We start from the raw sequence: 15,910 nt of genomic DNA, 5'->3' as shown, positions 1-15,910 counted from the left end.
TCCTGTTTTTGCCCCTTTTGTTGTGTTAGTGTGAACTGAGCCCATTGAAAACAATGCTACTCTACTTGTTAAAGCTCTTGGCCTGCGTTGAGCAATGCTGCTCAACGCATATGGGGGGTTGCAAGTATAAAACTTTGCAGAGCTATTTGACTTACCAAACTAAATTTGGGGGGGGGGGGGGGGGATAAAAGTTTTTTAGGCTATTTTCTCTGCAGGTTGAATGTTATTCATTTGTACACAATACAGTGCATGGATAAATAAATACCTATATAAATACTAATAATAAATACCTCATTATGGCCTCTAGGTGGAGCTGATGATCATAGAAAATACTTTTATAATTAGATTGTCAGCTCCATCTACTGGTTATAATATGGTATTTTCCAGTTTCACTGTATTCTTTCTGAATGAATAACAATTGAGCTGGAGAGAAAACAGCCTAATCATATTTGATTTTGCTTTTATTCACACAGGAAGAATATGCTGTTTCAAAGTATGAATAGCCCTGCAAATTTTACAGAACTACACCCCATCGTGTGAATGAGTCCTTAATAAACACAAGATCTGAAAACATTTTTTAGTCCATGTTTTTATTAGCCTAGATGAAAAAAAAAAAAATACAAAAAAAATGCCCCAGTTAATTTTACTCAAAAGAATAAAAAGTTAACAATTTTGAAGTAGGAAAGTCAAATCTTTTATTGGGCACAATAGCAATAGTTTAGGAGCCCCTTTTAAATATAGGGGTGACCCAAAGGTGGGATTGCATGCTTAAATAATCTAGTAAGAGCACCAAAACAAATATCCAGAAATCTGAAACTTTTTAATGGTAAAATAATTTCATGACAAAACCACCAACGCATTTCGGCAATTAAACTCTCCCTTCTTCAGGGATCCGCTTTAATTGATAAGACTCTTAGGGTGGTATAGTAACCAACAATAGTTATTAGCAATGTACGAGTCATAGGACGCCTCAAATCTGCTTGGCATGAAGATATTTTTTTTTCTGGTTACTATCCTTAGAATCCCATTATTTAAACCAGAGCCCTGAAGAAGCAAAGAGTTTTATCTCCGAAACACGTTGGTAGTTTTCTCTTGCTCTTGTCACCAATCAATTTTACCACTGACTCTTACTGACTGCTAGCAGCCCATGTTTATAGGGCACAGTGGACATTTTGATACCTCTACTGACAGACACAAGAGCTCTCCAAGAGAGCTGGGGGTGGCAACACCAAGTTGTGGGCTAGAAACGGTAGCAGTGCTGGTTGGTTATATCCAGGGAACCCTGCAGGCTGTTATTTTAAGCCCTACAGCTTTTGTATACTTGTGTTACCAGGACAGCTTTAGGAGGCTAGGTTTGGAAAGGATTAATAGTAGCAATGTACATAGGGCTAATTCACTGTAATATCCTCAGGGGTGGGTACTAGTTTCACCCACCTTGGCCCAGGAGCCATTAGAAAAGCTGGCAAAGAAGTCAGACACATGACAAAAAATGCATTAGCTGTTATGTGATCTCTTTAGCTACCTGGGTCCTATGATTTAGCTATACCGGAAATAATGAACAAAAAACGTAAGCTCCTCAGGGGTGGAGAACGTTAGCATTGTCCATATTGAGTCAGCAGACTTGGGTACTCTAATCTTTTTACTGGGTTAGAGCACTGGAACCAATGATACTAGTAGGCCCTTGCAATGGCCACTAAAGGTGAGCAGACCTAGAAATCGTAGAGCTTTGTTTTCCGCCGCCCTGGAATATCCCAGGTGAGGACATTACAGTCTCCTCAGGGGCAGGGACTCAAATCTCTGGTCTCAGTATCTCACAGTTGGAATACCTGTCAAAAGGGCCAAGTGTAAACTCCCAGGAGGCAGAGACTGACCAAGTCTGCTCAACTAGTCATGGTTGGCAAGCTGGCCTGAAAAGTCTGGCATCAATATCCTACAGCTGGACGACCTGATGTAGAGACATTAAGCTCTTCGGCGGTGGGGGATTATGTGAATGATAACAGTCATAGGGCACCATGCATACCTACCAGCAGGTCTGCTCACCTAAGAGTGGCAGGTCAGCAGATCTAGGAACTCTAGTGCCAACATCTTACATCTGGAGTACCCTCCTGAGGTATCCTAGGTAAAGACATTACAGTGTCCTCAGGGGCAGGAATTTTTTCAACTTGCCGGTAAAATTTTCCGACAAAATGCTCCGATCGGACTCCGATCATGTGTAGCCCACTCCGACGGACAAAGTGCCACGCATGCTCAGATCAAATTCCTAGACCAAAGCTATTGGCTACTAGCCTGAAAGTTGTCCCATCGTAACGAAATAACGTCATCACGTTATGTACAATCGGATTTTCCGACAAATTAGTCCGACCTTGTGTATGCAACATCACTTCTGGACCTCTTCCAAAATTAATCCGCCGGAATTACGGATTTGGTTGTCGAAATCTCCGACCGTGTGTACAAGGGCTTACAGTGGCAGGTCTACAGAACTAGGAACTCTAGTGCCAACATCTTACATCTGGAGTACCCTCCTGAAGTATCCTAGGTAAGGTCATTATAGTCTCCTCAGGGGCAGGGTCTCAAGTCTCTGGTCTAAGAATCTGATAGCTAGAATATCTCTGAAATGAATAAGTGTAAGCTCCTAGGAGGCAGAGACTGACCAAGTCTGCTCACCTAGTCATGGTTGGCAAGGTGAGCTAAGAAGTCTACTGACAATATTTTACACTGGTCTACCTGAAGTAGGGACATTAGGCTCCTCACAGGCAGAGGCTGAAGTGACTGGTATCAATCATAGGGCACCATGCATACCTACCAGCAGGTCTGCTCACCTAACAGTGGCAGGTCAGCAGACCTAGGAACTATAGTGCCAACATGTGGAGTACCGCAAGGAGGAGCAATGGAAGCTTCACAGGAGCAGGGACTGATATGAATTGTTTCAGGACATAACTGCTGTAGTAGGTAAGAAAACCTTGGAACTCTAATAGCAAGAGCTCACTATTGAAATACTTGATGTGAGGATAGTACAGTGTACTCTTTGAGGGCAGGGACAGATGTGAATGGTTACAACAATGGGACATACGAGCCATGTAGGTGAGGAAACCATGGAACTCCAAAGGCAAGATCTCACTACTGGACTACCTGACATGAGGACAGTATAGTACACTCCTCTCAGGGGTAGTGACTGATGTGAATGGTTGGGACCATGGAACATACCAGCAATTGTAGGTAAGAAAACCATGGAACACTGGTGCCAACTGGAGTACACAAAGTAGGAATATGATATTGTAAGCTCCTCAGGGGAAGGAACTCATGTAAATGGATTTTGACCATGGTCCATCGAAGACCTGGTGGTACCAAGATCTTAAGGTTGGAATGCTTGATGCAATGACATTACAATGTTGTTGTAAACCAGTGCCAAATTACGGGTGCTGCTCGAAGCTCCTACTGGTTCTGTTCTAATATCAACCATTGGGAGTGCAGGAAAGGAGGGAGCTTGTGCCAGCCCCATGGATACCAGTACAAAGAGAGAAGCATTCTATAAGCCACTCATCACTAGAAAAAAGCCTGTGTGTAAAAGTGAAAACAGCCTCAAACTGGGCTTAATCCAGGACACCCCTCAACACATTTTGTCACTGGGGGATGATTAAGTTCTGTGGGCGGGGTGAAATGCCTTGGAGGGGGTGGCGTGGATGGAGCCCAGGCTGGGGCTGTTTTCACTTTCCACATACAAAGTTTCGTAGTGTTGTGCGGCTTATAGGACTCTTCTCAATTTGTATTGGTTAAAATGTTATCACTCAGGGGTGGGGACTTGGCCAAAATGTCACTGTTGGAGTCCCCAAGAAAAAACGGGAATTGGGATAGGGAGTCAACATCCTTAATGTCCAACCAAAATCAGACTGATTGTTTCCCATTAGTCCACAGTGGTGCTACAGGCAAGGCTGGTCCCCCATGTGAGTCCTCTGGTGTTTGGCCAAGTAGGAGTTAGTGGTGAAGCACTTGCCGCACTGGGGGCACGAATACGGTTTGTTCCCCCGATGGCACGTCTGGTGTAGCAACAGATAAGACCTCTGGGAGAAGCTTTTGCCGCAGTCCGAGCAGGAGAACGGTTTTTCACCGGTGTGAATGCGCTGGTGCATGCAGAGGCTGGCGTTCCGCGCAAAGCACTTCCCACACTCGGAGCAGGAAAAGGGCTTCTCACCCGTGTGGCAGCGCTCGTGCAAGGTGAGGTACGACTTCTGTGTGAAGCACTTGCCGCAGTCCTCGCAGGAGTATGGCTTCTCCCCAGTGTGAGTGATCCGGTGCCGGACCAGGTGCGAGTTGTACGCAAAGCATTTGCCGCACTCGGGGCAGACATACTGCTTCTTCCCCAGGTGGAACTTCTGGTGCGAGACAAGGTGGGACTTGCACAGGAAAGACTCGCCGCAGTCCGTGCAGATGTAGATCTGGTCTCCGCCCCGGCCGATGCTGGGCACCATAGTGTCGGGAGGGCTGGTGAAGTAACCGGTGTGTCCGGAGACCGGAAACGAGTCAGATTCTCCTTTGGTGTCTTCAGCAAAGTGTTCATCTGTCTCAAAGCCATGAGGGGAGACAGGCTCACCATCTGGGAAGTTTCCGTACGCACCTGGGGGACATAAAGTCAGTCTTAAAAGGGAGAATATAATTATCCACTTAAGGACCAGGCCTATAATCACACTTTTTTTTTTACAAGTAAAAATCTGTATTTTTTTGCTAGAAAATTACTTTGAACCCTCAAACATTATCCTCAGATAATCAGATGTGTGGTGCAAACATCATTTACATATGTGGGCGAGACCAATGTATGCATTTGCAACTGCGTGTGAGCACGGGGGACGGGGTCGCTTTGAGAAATAAAAATAAAAAAGTGATTATATTAAATTTTTATACTGTCCCTTTATTTTATTTTTTTATTATTACTTTTATTGCGGTCACAAGAAATGTAAACATCTCTTCTGAGAACAATAAAGCATGACAGGTCCCCAATAAGGTTAATAAGACCCCATATGTCTCCTCTACAATGGAAAGCATCAGATCCAAAAAAAAAATTAATTAATAATTTCATGAAACAAAAAAAAAAAAAAAAAAAAAAAGGGGGCCTTGTTTACACTGCTTGTGAACCGGAAGTGACGTCATAACGTCGATCCGGGCCTCCTATGCCATAGAGATACACAGAGGCCATTTTTCCTCTGCTTAGCTCTATGGCCAGCCGCTCAGATCGGTTCCCAGGCTTCCTGATGATCCAGGTATGTTGTTTGTTGTGTATTACTTACCTGTGCTGATCTCTGGAGGGATTTCCTCCTCTTTACACAGATCATCACCCATCACATTTGGCTCCCCAGCAGTGTGAATCTGGGTTACGATAAAAGTCTTGACTTCTTGCATGTCTTCATCCTACGGTCACATTAATAAATACAGCTTTCACGTTTCTAAGCAAGCTTCCAAAAACCAATATTTAGACGTATCCGAGGGCAGTTCTTATGGATTGGGCACACTTGTTGACACTAAGATAGGATAAGGGATCTCCAAACTACGGCCCTCCACCTGTTGTGGAACTACACATCCCATGAGGCATTGTAAAACTCTGACATTCACAGACATGAAGGGAATTGTAGTTCCTGAACAACTGGAGGGCCGTCGTTTTTGGGGACATCTGCAGAACCCTTTGGAATTATTAACTTCAGATGTTTCAGCTGTGCCCCTCAATCATAAAATCATGCACATAGACATGCAACCTCCGTTGACAACCACCGGTGATAGTACAGGCTGTAGACCACTGGGAGAAAATGGAGCACCAATTGCATGCTGGGTTTTCACCTCGATCATCAGTACCCGATCACTTTTCACTGAACAGGGAAAAGTTTTTTGATTGCTAGGCCCCCGGGTGGCAATCATAACACCCTAAATATATACTGTGTCACGTCCTGATTATTGCAATAGAAATATATGAAGAACAATATGGACTTTTCAGGCACATCTACAAAAGTATAAAACAATCTCTTTATTTGTTCATATCAACAAATACATAAATTCCAAAGACACAGACTAATTAAAACATATATATAGTGTGTGTGTGTGTGTGTGTGTGTGTGTGTGTGTGTGTGTGTGTGTGTGTGTGTGTGTGTGTGTGTGTGTGTGTGTGTGTGTGTGTGTGTGTGTGTGTGTGTGTGTGTGTGTGTGTGTGTGTGTGTGTGTGTGTAAATAAAATATGTTCAACAGGCCCATGAATTCATCCTACCAAACAGCATTATATCATCGAAAACTTCTTCCTGTGGGATAATATTAATAACATAGTTACACAGTCCCACTGGTATATGATATTGATTGCTAAGATATAGTCATGGGTTCTGGAGATCACATTAACATTACAGGTGAATGCTCGACATGTTTCGCGATGCTATCGCTTCCTCTGAGATTCACTGGCAGGGATGTTTCCAGTGGCTACCGGATACATCCCTCTCAGTGAATCTCTGCACAGTATTGGCTTTCCCTGGATTTTTTCCCCTTTTTTGTTTTTTGGGGATTTTTGTTTGGAGTGACCTTCCTATGTGATTCCACCTACGAGGTTGATGAGGTAGCAGCAGTTTGGCAGTGCATCTGGGACAAGCTTGAATATATAGTACATTTTCAGAGTGGCGAGTAGGCGACAGAGAAACATGCGTAGTTTTAACCAAACACATTTTTGTCAATAATAAGTATATGGCATTCTAAAATTAGCTTTGTATGTAATAAATGTATGTTTCTAATTAAACAGGAGGCTCCTGAGGAAGCGATAGCATCGCGAAACATGTCGAGCATTCACCTGTAATTTGATTGTGATCTCCAGAACCCATGGCTATATCTCAGCAATCAATATCATATACCAGTGGGACTGTGTAACTATGTTATTAATATTATCCCACAGGAAAAAGTTTTTGATGATAGAATGCACATACATACACATATATAATATTGTTTTAATTAGTCTGTGTCTTTGGAATCTATGTATTTTTTGATATGAACAAATAAAGAGATTGCTATACTTTTGTAGATGTGCCTGAAAAGTCCATATTGTTCTTCATATATTTCTATTTCACTGAACAGGCACATTGCAAGGAAGAGCATGCCAGCATATGGAATGGTGCAAAAGGACAAACCTGTGCGCAGGCGGGCACGTAGCCGCGCATTACCACGAGTCTGTTACTAATGCTGGTGCCAAGTGGGGTATTTAAATGGAGATGCTGCACATGATCAATGCTGTCTGGTCTACAGAGTTTCTTGCAAAACCTCTCATCTGCATTATGTGTCTACAAAGAGTGGAAAACGTATTTGATCCCTGCTGATTTTTCACGTTTTCCCACTCACAAAGAAATAGCCTATAATTTTAATGGTAGGTTTATTTTACCAGTGAGAGACAGAATAGCAACAAAAATATCCAGAAAAAGTTATAAATTAATTTGCATTTTAATGAGTGAAATAAGTATTTGACCCCTTTGCAAAACATGACTTAGTACTTGGTGGCAATCACAGAGGTCAGATGTTTCTTGTAGTTGGCCACCAGTTTTCCACACATCTTAGGAGGGATTTTGTCCCACTCCTCTTTGCAGATCCTCTCCAAGTCATTAAGGTTACAAGGCTGACGTTTAGTAACTTGAACCTTCAGCTCCCCCCACATATTTTCTATGGGATTAAAGTGGAAGCAAACTCCCCTACCGTTTTCAGCCAAGGAAGCTGCCATCTTTGCCTCCGTTTAATCTTCAACTGCTATGGTGCTGCACATGGGATTCGTTATGACACCAGCCATTGGATGGTTTGATAGTTTGGCTGAGAGCACAGCCAATAAGCAGTTAGCATTCCCGGGATGCCTTTTTTTTTAAACTGTTTAAATCGATGGGTTTACTTCCACTTTAAGTTCTGGAGACTGGCTAGACCACTCCAGGACCTTAATGTGCTTCTGCTTGAGCCCCTCCTTTGTTGCCTCGGCCATGTGTTTTGGGTCATTGTCATGCTGGAAAACCCATCCACGACCCATATTCAATGCCCTGGCTGAGGGAAGAAGGTTCTCACCCAAGATTAGAAGGTCCATCGTCCCTTCGATGGGGTGAAGTTGTCCTGTCCCCTTATAGGAAAAACACCCCCAAAGCATATTGTTTCCACCTCCATGTTTGATGGTGGGGATGGTGTTCTTGGGGGTCATAGGCAGCATTCCTCCTCCAAACACGGCAAGTTGAGTTGATACCAAAGAGCTTGTTTTTGGTCTCATCTGACCACAACACTTCAACCCAGTTCTCCTCTGAATCATTCAGATGTTCATTAGCAAACGTCAGGTGGGCCTGTACATGTGCTTTTTTGAGCAGGGGGACCTTGCGGGCCCTGCAATTTCAGTCCTTCATGGCGTAGTGTGTTACCAATTGTTTTCTTGGTGACTATGGTCCCAGCCGCCTTGAGATCATTGGGAAGATTCTCCTGTGTAGTTCTGGGCTGACTCCTCACCGTTCTCATGATCATTGAAACTTCCATTCGTGAATAATCGCACCATCTGTTGTCACCCTCTCACCAAGCTGCTTGGCGATGGTCTTGTAGCCCATTCCAGCCCTGACATCCTTGGAGAGGTCTTTGGTCTTGGCCATGGTGAAGAGATTGGAATCCGATTGATTGCTTCTGTGGACAGGTGTCTTTTATATAGTTAACAAGCTGAGATTAGGAGCACTTCCTTTAAGAGAGTGCTCCTCATCTCAACTCGATACCTGTATAGAAGACACCAGGGAGCCAAAAATCTTGCCGATTGATCGGAGATCAAATGCATTTCACTCATTAAAATGCAAATCAATGTATAACTTTTTTGAATTGTGTTTTTCTGGATATTTTTGTTGTTATTCTGTCTCTCACTGTTAAAAAAAACCGACCATTAAAAATGATAGACTGCTCATTTATTTTTACGTTTGTCAGTGGGCAAAAAAACAAAATCAGCAGGGGATCAAATACTATTTTGCCCTCACTGTAACTATCTGTTACTTATCCGGCCTGCCTTGATTATTTCCAATCTCTGCCTGCACCAACCTTGGCTTGTCCCTGGAATATGCCCCTGCCTACTCCTTCTGTTCCTGACCCACTCATCCGTTATTGGCTCCAGCCTGTACGCTAAGGCTCTGCCTACGTGATCACACCCAGTCTGCCCACCCCGTTACAGACCCAGCTTGTATGATTTCGCTGATCATCCATCTGCTTGCTGCCCAGCCAGTCTCTGCTGATCACCTGCCTGCTGCCCAGCCAGTCTCTGCTGATCACCTGCCTGCTGCCCAGCCAGTCTCTGCTGATCACCTGCCTGCTGCCCAGCCAGTCTCTGCTGATCACCTGCCCAGCCAGTCTCTGCTGATCTCCAGCCTGCTGCCCAGCCAGTCTCTGCTGATCACCTGCCTGCTGCCCAGCCAGTCTCTGCTGATCACCTGCCTGCTGCCCAGCCAGTCTCTGCTGATCACCTGCCTGCTGCCCAGCCAGTCTCTGCTGATCACCTGCCCAGCCAGTCTCTGCTGATCTCCAACCTGCTGCCCAGCCAGTCTCTGCTGATCACCTGCCTGCTGCCCAGCCAGTCTCTGCTGATCACCTGCCTGCTGCCCAGCCAGTCTCTGCTGATCACCTGCCTGCTGCCCAGCCAGTCTCTGCTGATCACCTGCCCAGCCAGTCTCTGCTGATCACCTGCCTGCTGCCCAGCCAGTCTCTGCTGATCTCCTGCCTGCTGCCCAGCCAGTCTCTGCTGATCTCCTGCCTGCTGCCCAGCCAGTCTCTGCTGATCTCCTGCCTGCTGCCCAGCCAGTCTCTGCTGATCTCCTGCCTGCTGCCCAGCCAGTCTCTGCTGTCCAGCCAGTCTCTGCTGATCACCTGCCTGCTGTCCAGCCAGTCTCTGCTGATCACCTGCCTGCTGTCCAGCCAGTCTCTGCTGATCACCTGCCCAGCCAGTCTCTGCTGATCACCTGCCCAGCCAGTCTCTGCTGATCACCTGCCCAGCCAGTCTCTGCTGATCACCTGCTCAGCCAGTCTCTGCTGATCACCTGCCTGCTGCCCAGCCAGTCTCTGCTGATCACCTGCCTGCTGCCCAGCCAGTCTCTGCTGATCACCTGCCTGCTGTCCAGCCAGTCTCTGCTGATCACCTGCCCAGCCAGTCTCTGCTGATCACCTGCCTGCTGCCCAGCCAGTCTCTGCTGATCACCTGCCTGCTGCCCAGCCAGTCTCTGCTGATCACCTGCCTGCTGCCCAGCCAGTATCTGCGGATGACCTGCCTGCTGCCCAGCCAGTCTCTGCTGATCACCTGCCTGCTGCCCAGCCAGTCTCTGCTGATCACCTGCCTGCTACCCAGCCAGTCTCTGCTGATCACCTGCCTGCTACCCAGCCAGTCTCTGCTGATCACCTGCCTGCTACCCAGCCAGTCTCTGCTGATCACCTGCCTGCTACCCAGCCGGTCTCTGCTGATCACCTGCCTGTTGCCCAGGCGGTCTCTGCTGATCTTCTGCCTGCTGCCCAGCCAGTCTCTGCTGATCTCCTAACTGCTGCCCAGCCAGTCTTTGCTGATCTCCTAACTGCTGCCCAGCCGGTCTCGCTGACCACCTGCCTGCTGTGAGCCAGTCTTTGCTGCTATTCTACCTGCTGCCTGGCCTGATGCTGCAGACGTTTAGACTACCTACTGGCAAGTACAATTAGGCACTTGTGCAACTGAATACCCTTGCACCTCCTGTTACTTTACCAGGGACTCTGAGCCGGAGGTGTAAGAGAAGCTGTTCTCATCACTTCAGGCTCCTCCACCAGATACATGACACACATATTACCACCGACGCACCAAAATCTTTTGGAAACTTTTTCCAAAAAAGCGGGGGGCTGTTAAAGCCACAAAGGGGGGGGCCCAACTCCATATTGATGACGTTTAGAATGGGTCCAACAAGTTATTATAGATTTGATGCTCAGGCGCTCACATGCATTTGAACGTCAACATCTTACCTTCTGATCAACTAAAACATCTCTAGAAATCAGAGTCGATTTTTCTGGGATATTGTGATCCTCCTGAAGGATCTCCTGATCTTCCTGTGTGGAATCCCGGGAATACAGAGGACGGGGACATCTCTCTGGAGAGTTCCCATTACTGGATCCATCTGTAGGAAACACACACACTGACTGAATACATTGTTTCTCTGTGTTTATCAGATGATGGGGGATCTAGGTGGACCCTCCGTACTGCTCTCTCTTTTACAAGTATACAAAGAAGTTCTTGGGAATACTTTTATGGAGATAACTCACCGCTTAATTGAAGCATCTGAGATTTCTCCACCTTGACGTCTTTGTAGAAATTTGTGTCTTCTTCCAAATAGTCGAAATCCTGCATGGAGAAAGGTACATTGTTAGAGAAACACGACACACAATGGTACAGTCCCCATCCCATTGTCTGTTACTGGATAATGTCCCAGACTTCCCGGCACCGCTCACCTCTCCTGTCAGCAGCTCAATGATCTTGCTGGTCAGTTGAAGGATCTTTTTGTCGTTGATCTTCTCAGGTGCCATTGAGAAAGGTGGAGGCTCCAAGTTACGGCTCTGGCTCCTACTCCATCTTCCAGACACAAAGGGGTGGTTGTTGGGTGTCACATGGTCACCAGACTTCTTCACTGGAACATAATCCTAATATGTATTGAAATAGATGAAGAAGTTCTGAGCTGTGAAAGTGGTGACCAAAAAAATAAAAAGGCAAGTAGAAGGCAAACGATTTGTCACCAGTATTGCTTGTTATCTCCCTGTAGCTGACCCTTAACCAGGGGCAGACTGACAACTCATGGGGCCCCCGGGCAATAGGAGATTATGGGGCCCCTGGCCAAGAGGCGACTATGGGGCCCCCCGGCCAAGAGGAGACTATGGGGCCCCCCGGCCAAGAGGAGACTATGGGGCCCCCCGGCCAAGAGGAGACTATGGGGCCCCCCGGCCAAGAGGAGACTATGGGGCCCCCCGGCCAAGAGGAGACTATGGGGTCCCCCGGGCAAGAGGAGACTATGGGGTCCCCCGGGCAAGAGGAGACTATGGGGTCCCCCGGGCAAGAGGAGACTATGGGGCCCCCCGGGCAAGAGGAGACTATGGGGCCCCCCGGGCAAGAGGAGACTATGGGGCCCCCCGGGCAAGAGGAGACTATGGGGCCCCCCGGGCAAGAGGAGACTATGGGGTCCCCCGGGCAAGAGGAGACTATGGGGTCCCCCGGGCAAGAGGAGACTATGGGGCCCCCCGGGCAAGAGGAGACTATGGGGTCCCCCGGCCAAGAGGAGACTATGGGGCCCCCCGGGCAAGAGGAGACTATGGGGTCCCCCGGGCAAGAGGAGACTATGGGGTCCCCCGGGCAAGAGGAGACTATGGGGTCCCCCGGGCAAGAGGAGACTATGGGGCTACACAATATATATACACACACACACAAACAAACAAACACAATATACACACACAGACTACACATACACACACTGAAAAGGTACTGGAGAGGCAGGGTAGCTATAATCTTGGGATTTTTTTTTTAAAAACACAGATTTTTACATACTGTCCCTGGTTTTATTGAGGCTGGCAACCCTGATGGAGCCCCTTAGTGGCATGGGGCCCTCGGGCACTGCCCGAGAGCCCGAATGGTCAGTCCACCCCTGCCTTTAACCCATTACAGACCTACCATGTCTTGTTCTGCACTTTGTCTCTGTGTGGGGGCAGCCATCTTGTTAAATACAGGGCTTTGGTTTCCATTGTCACAGATGCTCCCCTGACCTCCCTGGTGAGCTCTGTGCTTTAATAATAGAGTTGATGTCATGTGACCTCCCAGAATCCTCCTCACCTCTCCGGTCTGCGTTTTATTAATAGAGATAAGAGTGATGTCATGTGACCTCCCAGAGTCCTCCTCACCTCTCCGGTCAGGTCTGTGTTTTATTAATAGAGATAAGAGTGATGTCATGTGACCTCCCAGAATCCCCCTCACCTCTCCGGTCAGGTCTGTGTTTTATTAATAGAGATAAGAGTGATGTCATGTGACCTCCCAGAATCCTCCTCACCTCTCCGGTCAGCAGGTAGATGATCTCCAGGGTGATGTTTAGGATCCTCTTCGTTAGATGGCGCTTTCTCTTGTCCATGGTGAGCCGCAGCACTTCTCGGAGGTTCTGACTGGAGGTCTCTGTTGACAGATAGAATTTGATTTGGGTTAGCATATAGTTGGGTGATGGGTCTAGAAGACTAGATCTGGAGTTCACGAAATCTTATCTCACAATCCCATTGGAAGGAAACGACTATGGTAGGAGCTTGCTGGACATGCCAGACCAGTTTAAGATGTGAGGAGGCCTCAGCCAGCGCTATTCCATTAACCACACCACCGACGCGTTTCGTCCCACCCACCAGGACTTAGTCATAGAGGGTCTTGCTAATCATAGAGGGGCTTGCTGATACTGAGCAGAGGACCCCGGCGCTACAACTTATCAGCACCGACTTCTAGGCTGATGTGCTGCGGATTATTGGTCAGCACACCATCCTGGACTCCTATTAGTGGAATTCCCAACTCCGCCCACCTGCCGTATCCCTAACGACAGGATATCACCCTCCTGCCTGAATTTCACACTTATGTAGGGCAAACATATAGGCATACAGAGGGCATTTACCCCTCCCCCACCACCCCAATGTCCACCCATAACTAAAGCCTAGGTTGTGGGTGGAGAAACCCTATAAAATGCTGGTATGGGTGGCTGTGGCTTCTATATTCATAAGCCCAGCCATGGGAAGGGTGTCAGAGTCCGTGGGTCCCCTCCAGCAGCCATACCTGTCCCTCCTGCGCCTGTCTGCCCCAGTCTCTGCTCTCCAAGATCTGCCAGTATCCCCACAAAAAAGCTACACAGGGATGCGCATGCTCCCTTCGCTTCTGGCTTCCTCTGCCTCAATGCGCATGCGCTGACGTCCCTCTGCACGCATGCTCAGACGTACCTGTGCGCGGTGAGCGTGATTACTGGTTATTTCGGACACGCCCCCCCACCGCTATCTCCCCCCCCCCAATGACGTCTCCAGAACCTCTCAACCCCGCCCTCCCTGAAGGCACTCAGCGCACACTGGGATGTCTCCGCCAGCGGAGCCATGTTTGAGAAGTCCACCCATCCGTCAGAATGGCTTCCGGTCTCCAACATGGCCACCCTGCAGCGCTACATTTCTGAAGACACTTTTGTGTAGTTGTTTTTTAAGGCGATGATTAACCTGGTATTCAGTCATGTGTACATCCACAGCTGGGGAATGGTAAGGAGAACAAAACAGGGACAGGAGCCATGATTGACTAGCGGTGTAGGTGAAAGACCAGCACCCTTTGGAGGTAGGAGGAAGGTGCAGTGTGCGCATGTGTACCTGAATCCCAGCCACACCAAGATTACATGTCTTCTATGGTTCCCTAAATACCAGCCTGAGTGACCCTCCTCAGGTATGCAATGTGACACTGTCTGAGCTTCATGACTGCTTAGAACATTCTGTGCCCTTTAACCCTGCTAGCTCAGTTCACCAGCCAGTGCTGCCACTCCCAATGACAGTCTGATTAGGGATTGCAGCTGGTGTGCAGCGGAGGAATAACTTTTCCTAAGAAGAAAGACCCATTCCATGCAGCATAGTTTAACTTTATTGTATTGTGATTGCACTGTCTCAGTTTTTATATTGTAAAGCGCTGAGCAAACTTTTGGTGCCATATAAACCCTGTATAATAATAATAATAATAATAATCTTATATATATATTTATATAAAATAAAGACTTTAGAAGTGATTGTATAAAATGTGAAGTGTATATTAGCTAGAGAAATTTCCTATAAATACAGTATGTTCTTTCTTTAGAAATTACACTGAAGCTTCCCCCCCCCCGGTGCTGGACCTGGTTAGATGGACGCTAGGCGTAATCACGTGACCCGGAGCGTGTTAGACCTCACCCTGGAGATCATCTACCTGCTGACCGGAGAGGTGAGGAGGATTCTGGGAGGTCACATGACATCACTCTTATCTCTATTAATAAAACACAGACCTGACCGGAGAGGTGAGGAGGATTCTGGGAGGTCACATGACATCACTCTTATCTCTATTAATAAAACACAGACCTGACCGGAGAGGTGAGGAGGATTCTGGGAGGTCACATGACATCACTCTTATCTCTTTTAAAGGAGAAGTACAGCCAAACTCTCATTTGGCTGTACTACTCCTGTGGATCACAAGAGTGTAATTTGTTTTGCACTCCTGTGACCCGTTTTCAGCAAAGAGCAGGCTGTAGTCCACTCTCTGCTGACGTCACAGAAGTCGGTCCTTGTCATCGCGACAATGGAAGTGGGGAATCCACCAGATCCTTGTACCAACATCCAGCTCAGCCTCTCAGTGAGCCGATGAGAGCCTGAGGCCCCTTTCACACTTTTGCGACTTGAGACTGCAAAGTCGCAAGACAAGTCGTACCCCCCATGATTTCCAATGAGTGCCGTTCATATCTGTGCAACTTCAAAGTAGTCCCTGTACTACTTTGGTCCGACTTTGATGCGATTTTTGGTCCATAGACCTCAAGTTTACACAGACAATTCCCTGAAATCGCAGCAAAATCGCGCGGCTTTGACATCGCGTTAGTGTGAAAGGGGCCTGAGCCGGCCGGTTCGCCCACGGCCCAGCACTCCAATGAGCGAGGAGGGAGCAGAGAGCTGTGACTGTCAGTCTACAGCTCTCTGCTTACGGAGCTGTCAGAACTGAGCGATCAGCGGTGTTCGACCGCTCGGTTTTCAGTGTAGCGGCATCGGGGGAAAGATGTAGCATCCACCTAGGTAAGTTTAGTTCAAGAAAAGGCCACAACCCCATACTTCTCTTTTAATAAAACACAGAGCTGACCGGAGAGGTGAGGAGGATTCTGGGAGGTCACATGACATCACTCTTATCTCT

General features: G+C 47.4%; 2 protein-coding genes across 5 annotated transcripts in view; one reads left to right on the top strand and one right to left on the bottom strand.

Moving 5' to 3' along the window:
• The window catches only part of LOC143956208 (oocyte zinc finger protein XlCOF8.4-like), a 216,423-nt gene that overhangs the window by 102,186 nt on the left and 98,327 nt on the right, over positions 1–15,910 (top strand). For 2 of the 4 annotated variants that reach the window (XM_077466376.1, XM_077466374.1), the window contains exons 1-2: positions 14,263–14,434; positions 14,837–14,959. The exons of 1 other annotated variant lie outside the window; for it this stretch is intronic. In XM_077466376.1, the coding sequence (XP_077322502.1) occupies positions 14,882–14,959 (78 nt within the window). In that variant the 5' untranslated portion in view covers positions 14,263–14,434; positions 14,837–14,881. One more of the 4 variants, XM_077466375.1, reaches the window with a different exon arrangement.
• Positions 671–13,924, bottom strand: LOC143956328 (uncharacterized). The gene is made up of 7 exons (XM_077466544.1): positions 13,793–13,924; positions 13,038–13,156; positions 11,458–11,646; positions 11,272–11,350; positions 10,975–11,126; positions 5,280–5,400; positions 671–4,612 (listed from the first exon to the last, which is right to left on the bottom strand). Exons 2-7 carry the CDS (start codon positions 13,113–13,115, stop codon positions 3,918–3,920), a joined length of 1,314 nt encoding a protein of 437 aa, XP_077322670.1. The 5' UTR covers positions 13,116–13,156; positions 13,793–13,924; the 3' UTR covers positions 671–3,917.

The sequence above is a fragment of the Lithobates pipiens genome, unplaced genomic scaffold, assembly GCF_037356315.1.
Source record: "Lithobates pipiens isolate NorthernLeopardFrog02 unplaced genomic scaffold, aLitPip1_a1.2 Scaffold_35, whole genome shotgun sequence".
NCBI lineage: Eukaryota > Metazoa > Chordata > Amphibia > Anura > Ranidae > Lithobates > Lithobates pipiens.
Note: the sequence above shows the minus strand (reverse complement) of the source record. Positions and strands in the feature narration are given on the sequence as shown.

Bases quoted from the DNA above. Each gene is read 5' to 3' on its own strand.
- LOC143956328 (XM_077466544.1), bottom strand. From the start codon at position 13,115: ATGGACAAGAGAAAGCGCCATCTAACGAAGAGGATCCTAAACATCACC. The intron at 11,647-13,037 runs GTGAGGAGGATT...AATACATATTAG, and splicing joins TCTACCTGCTGACCGGAGAG to GATTATGTTCCAGTGAAGAA. The intron at 5,401-10,974 runs GTAAGATGTTGA...ATGTGACCGTAG, and splicing joins ATGTTTTAGTTGATCAGAAG to GATGAAGACATGCAAGAAGT.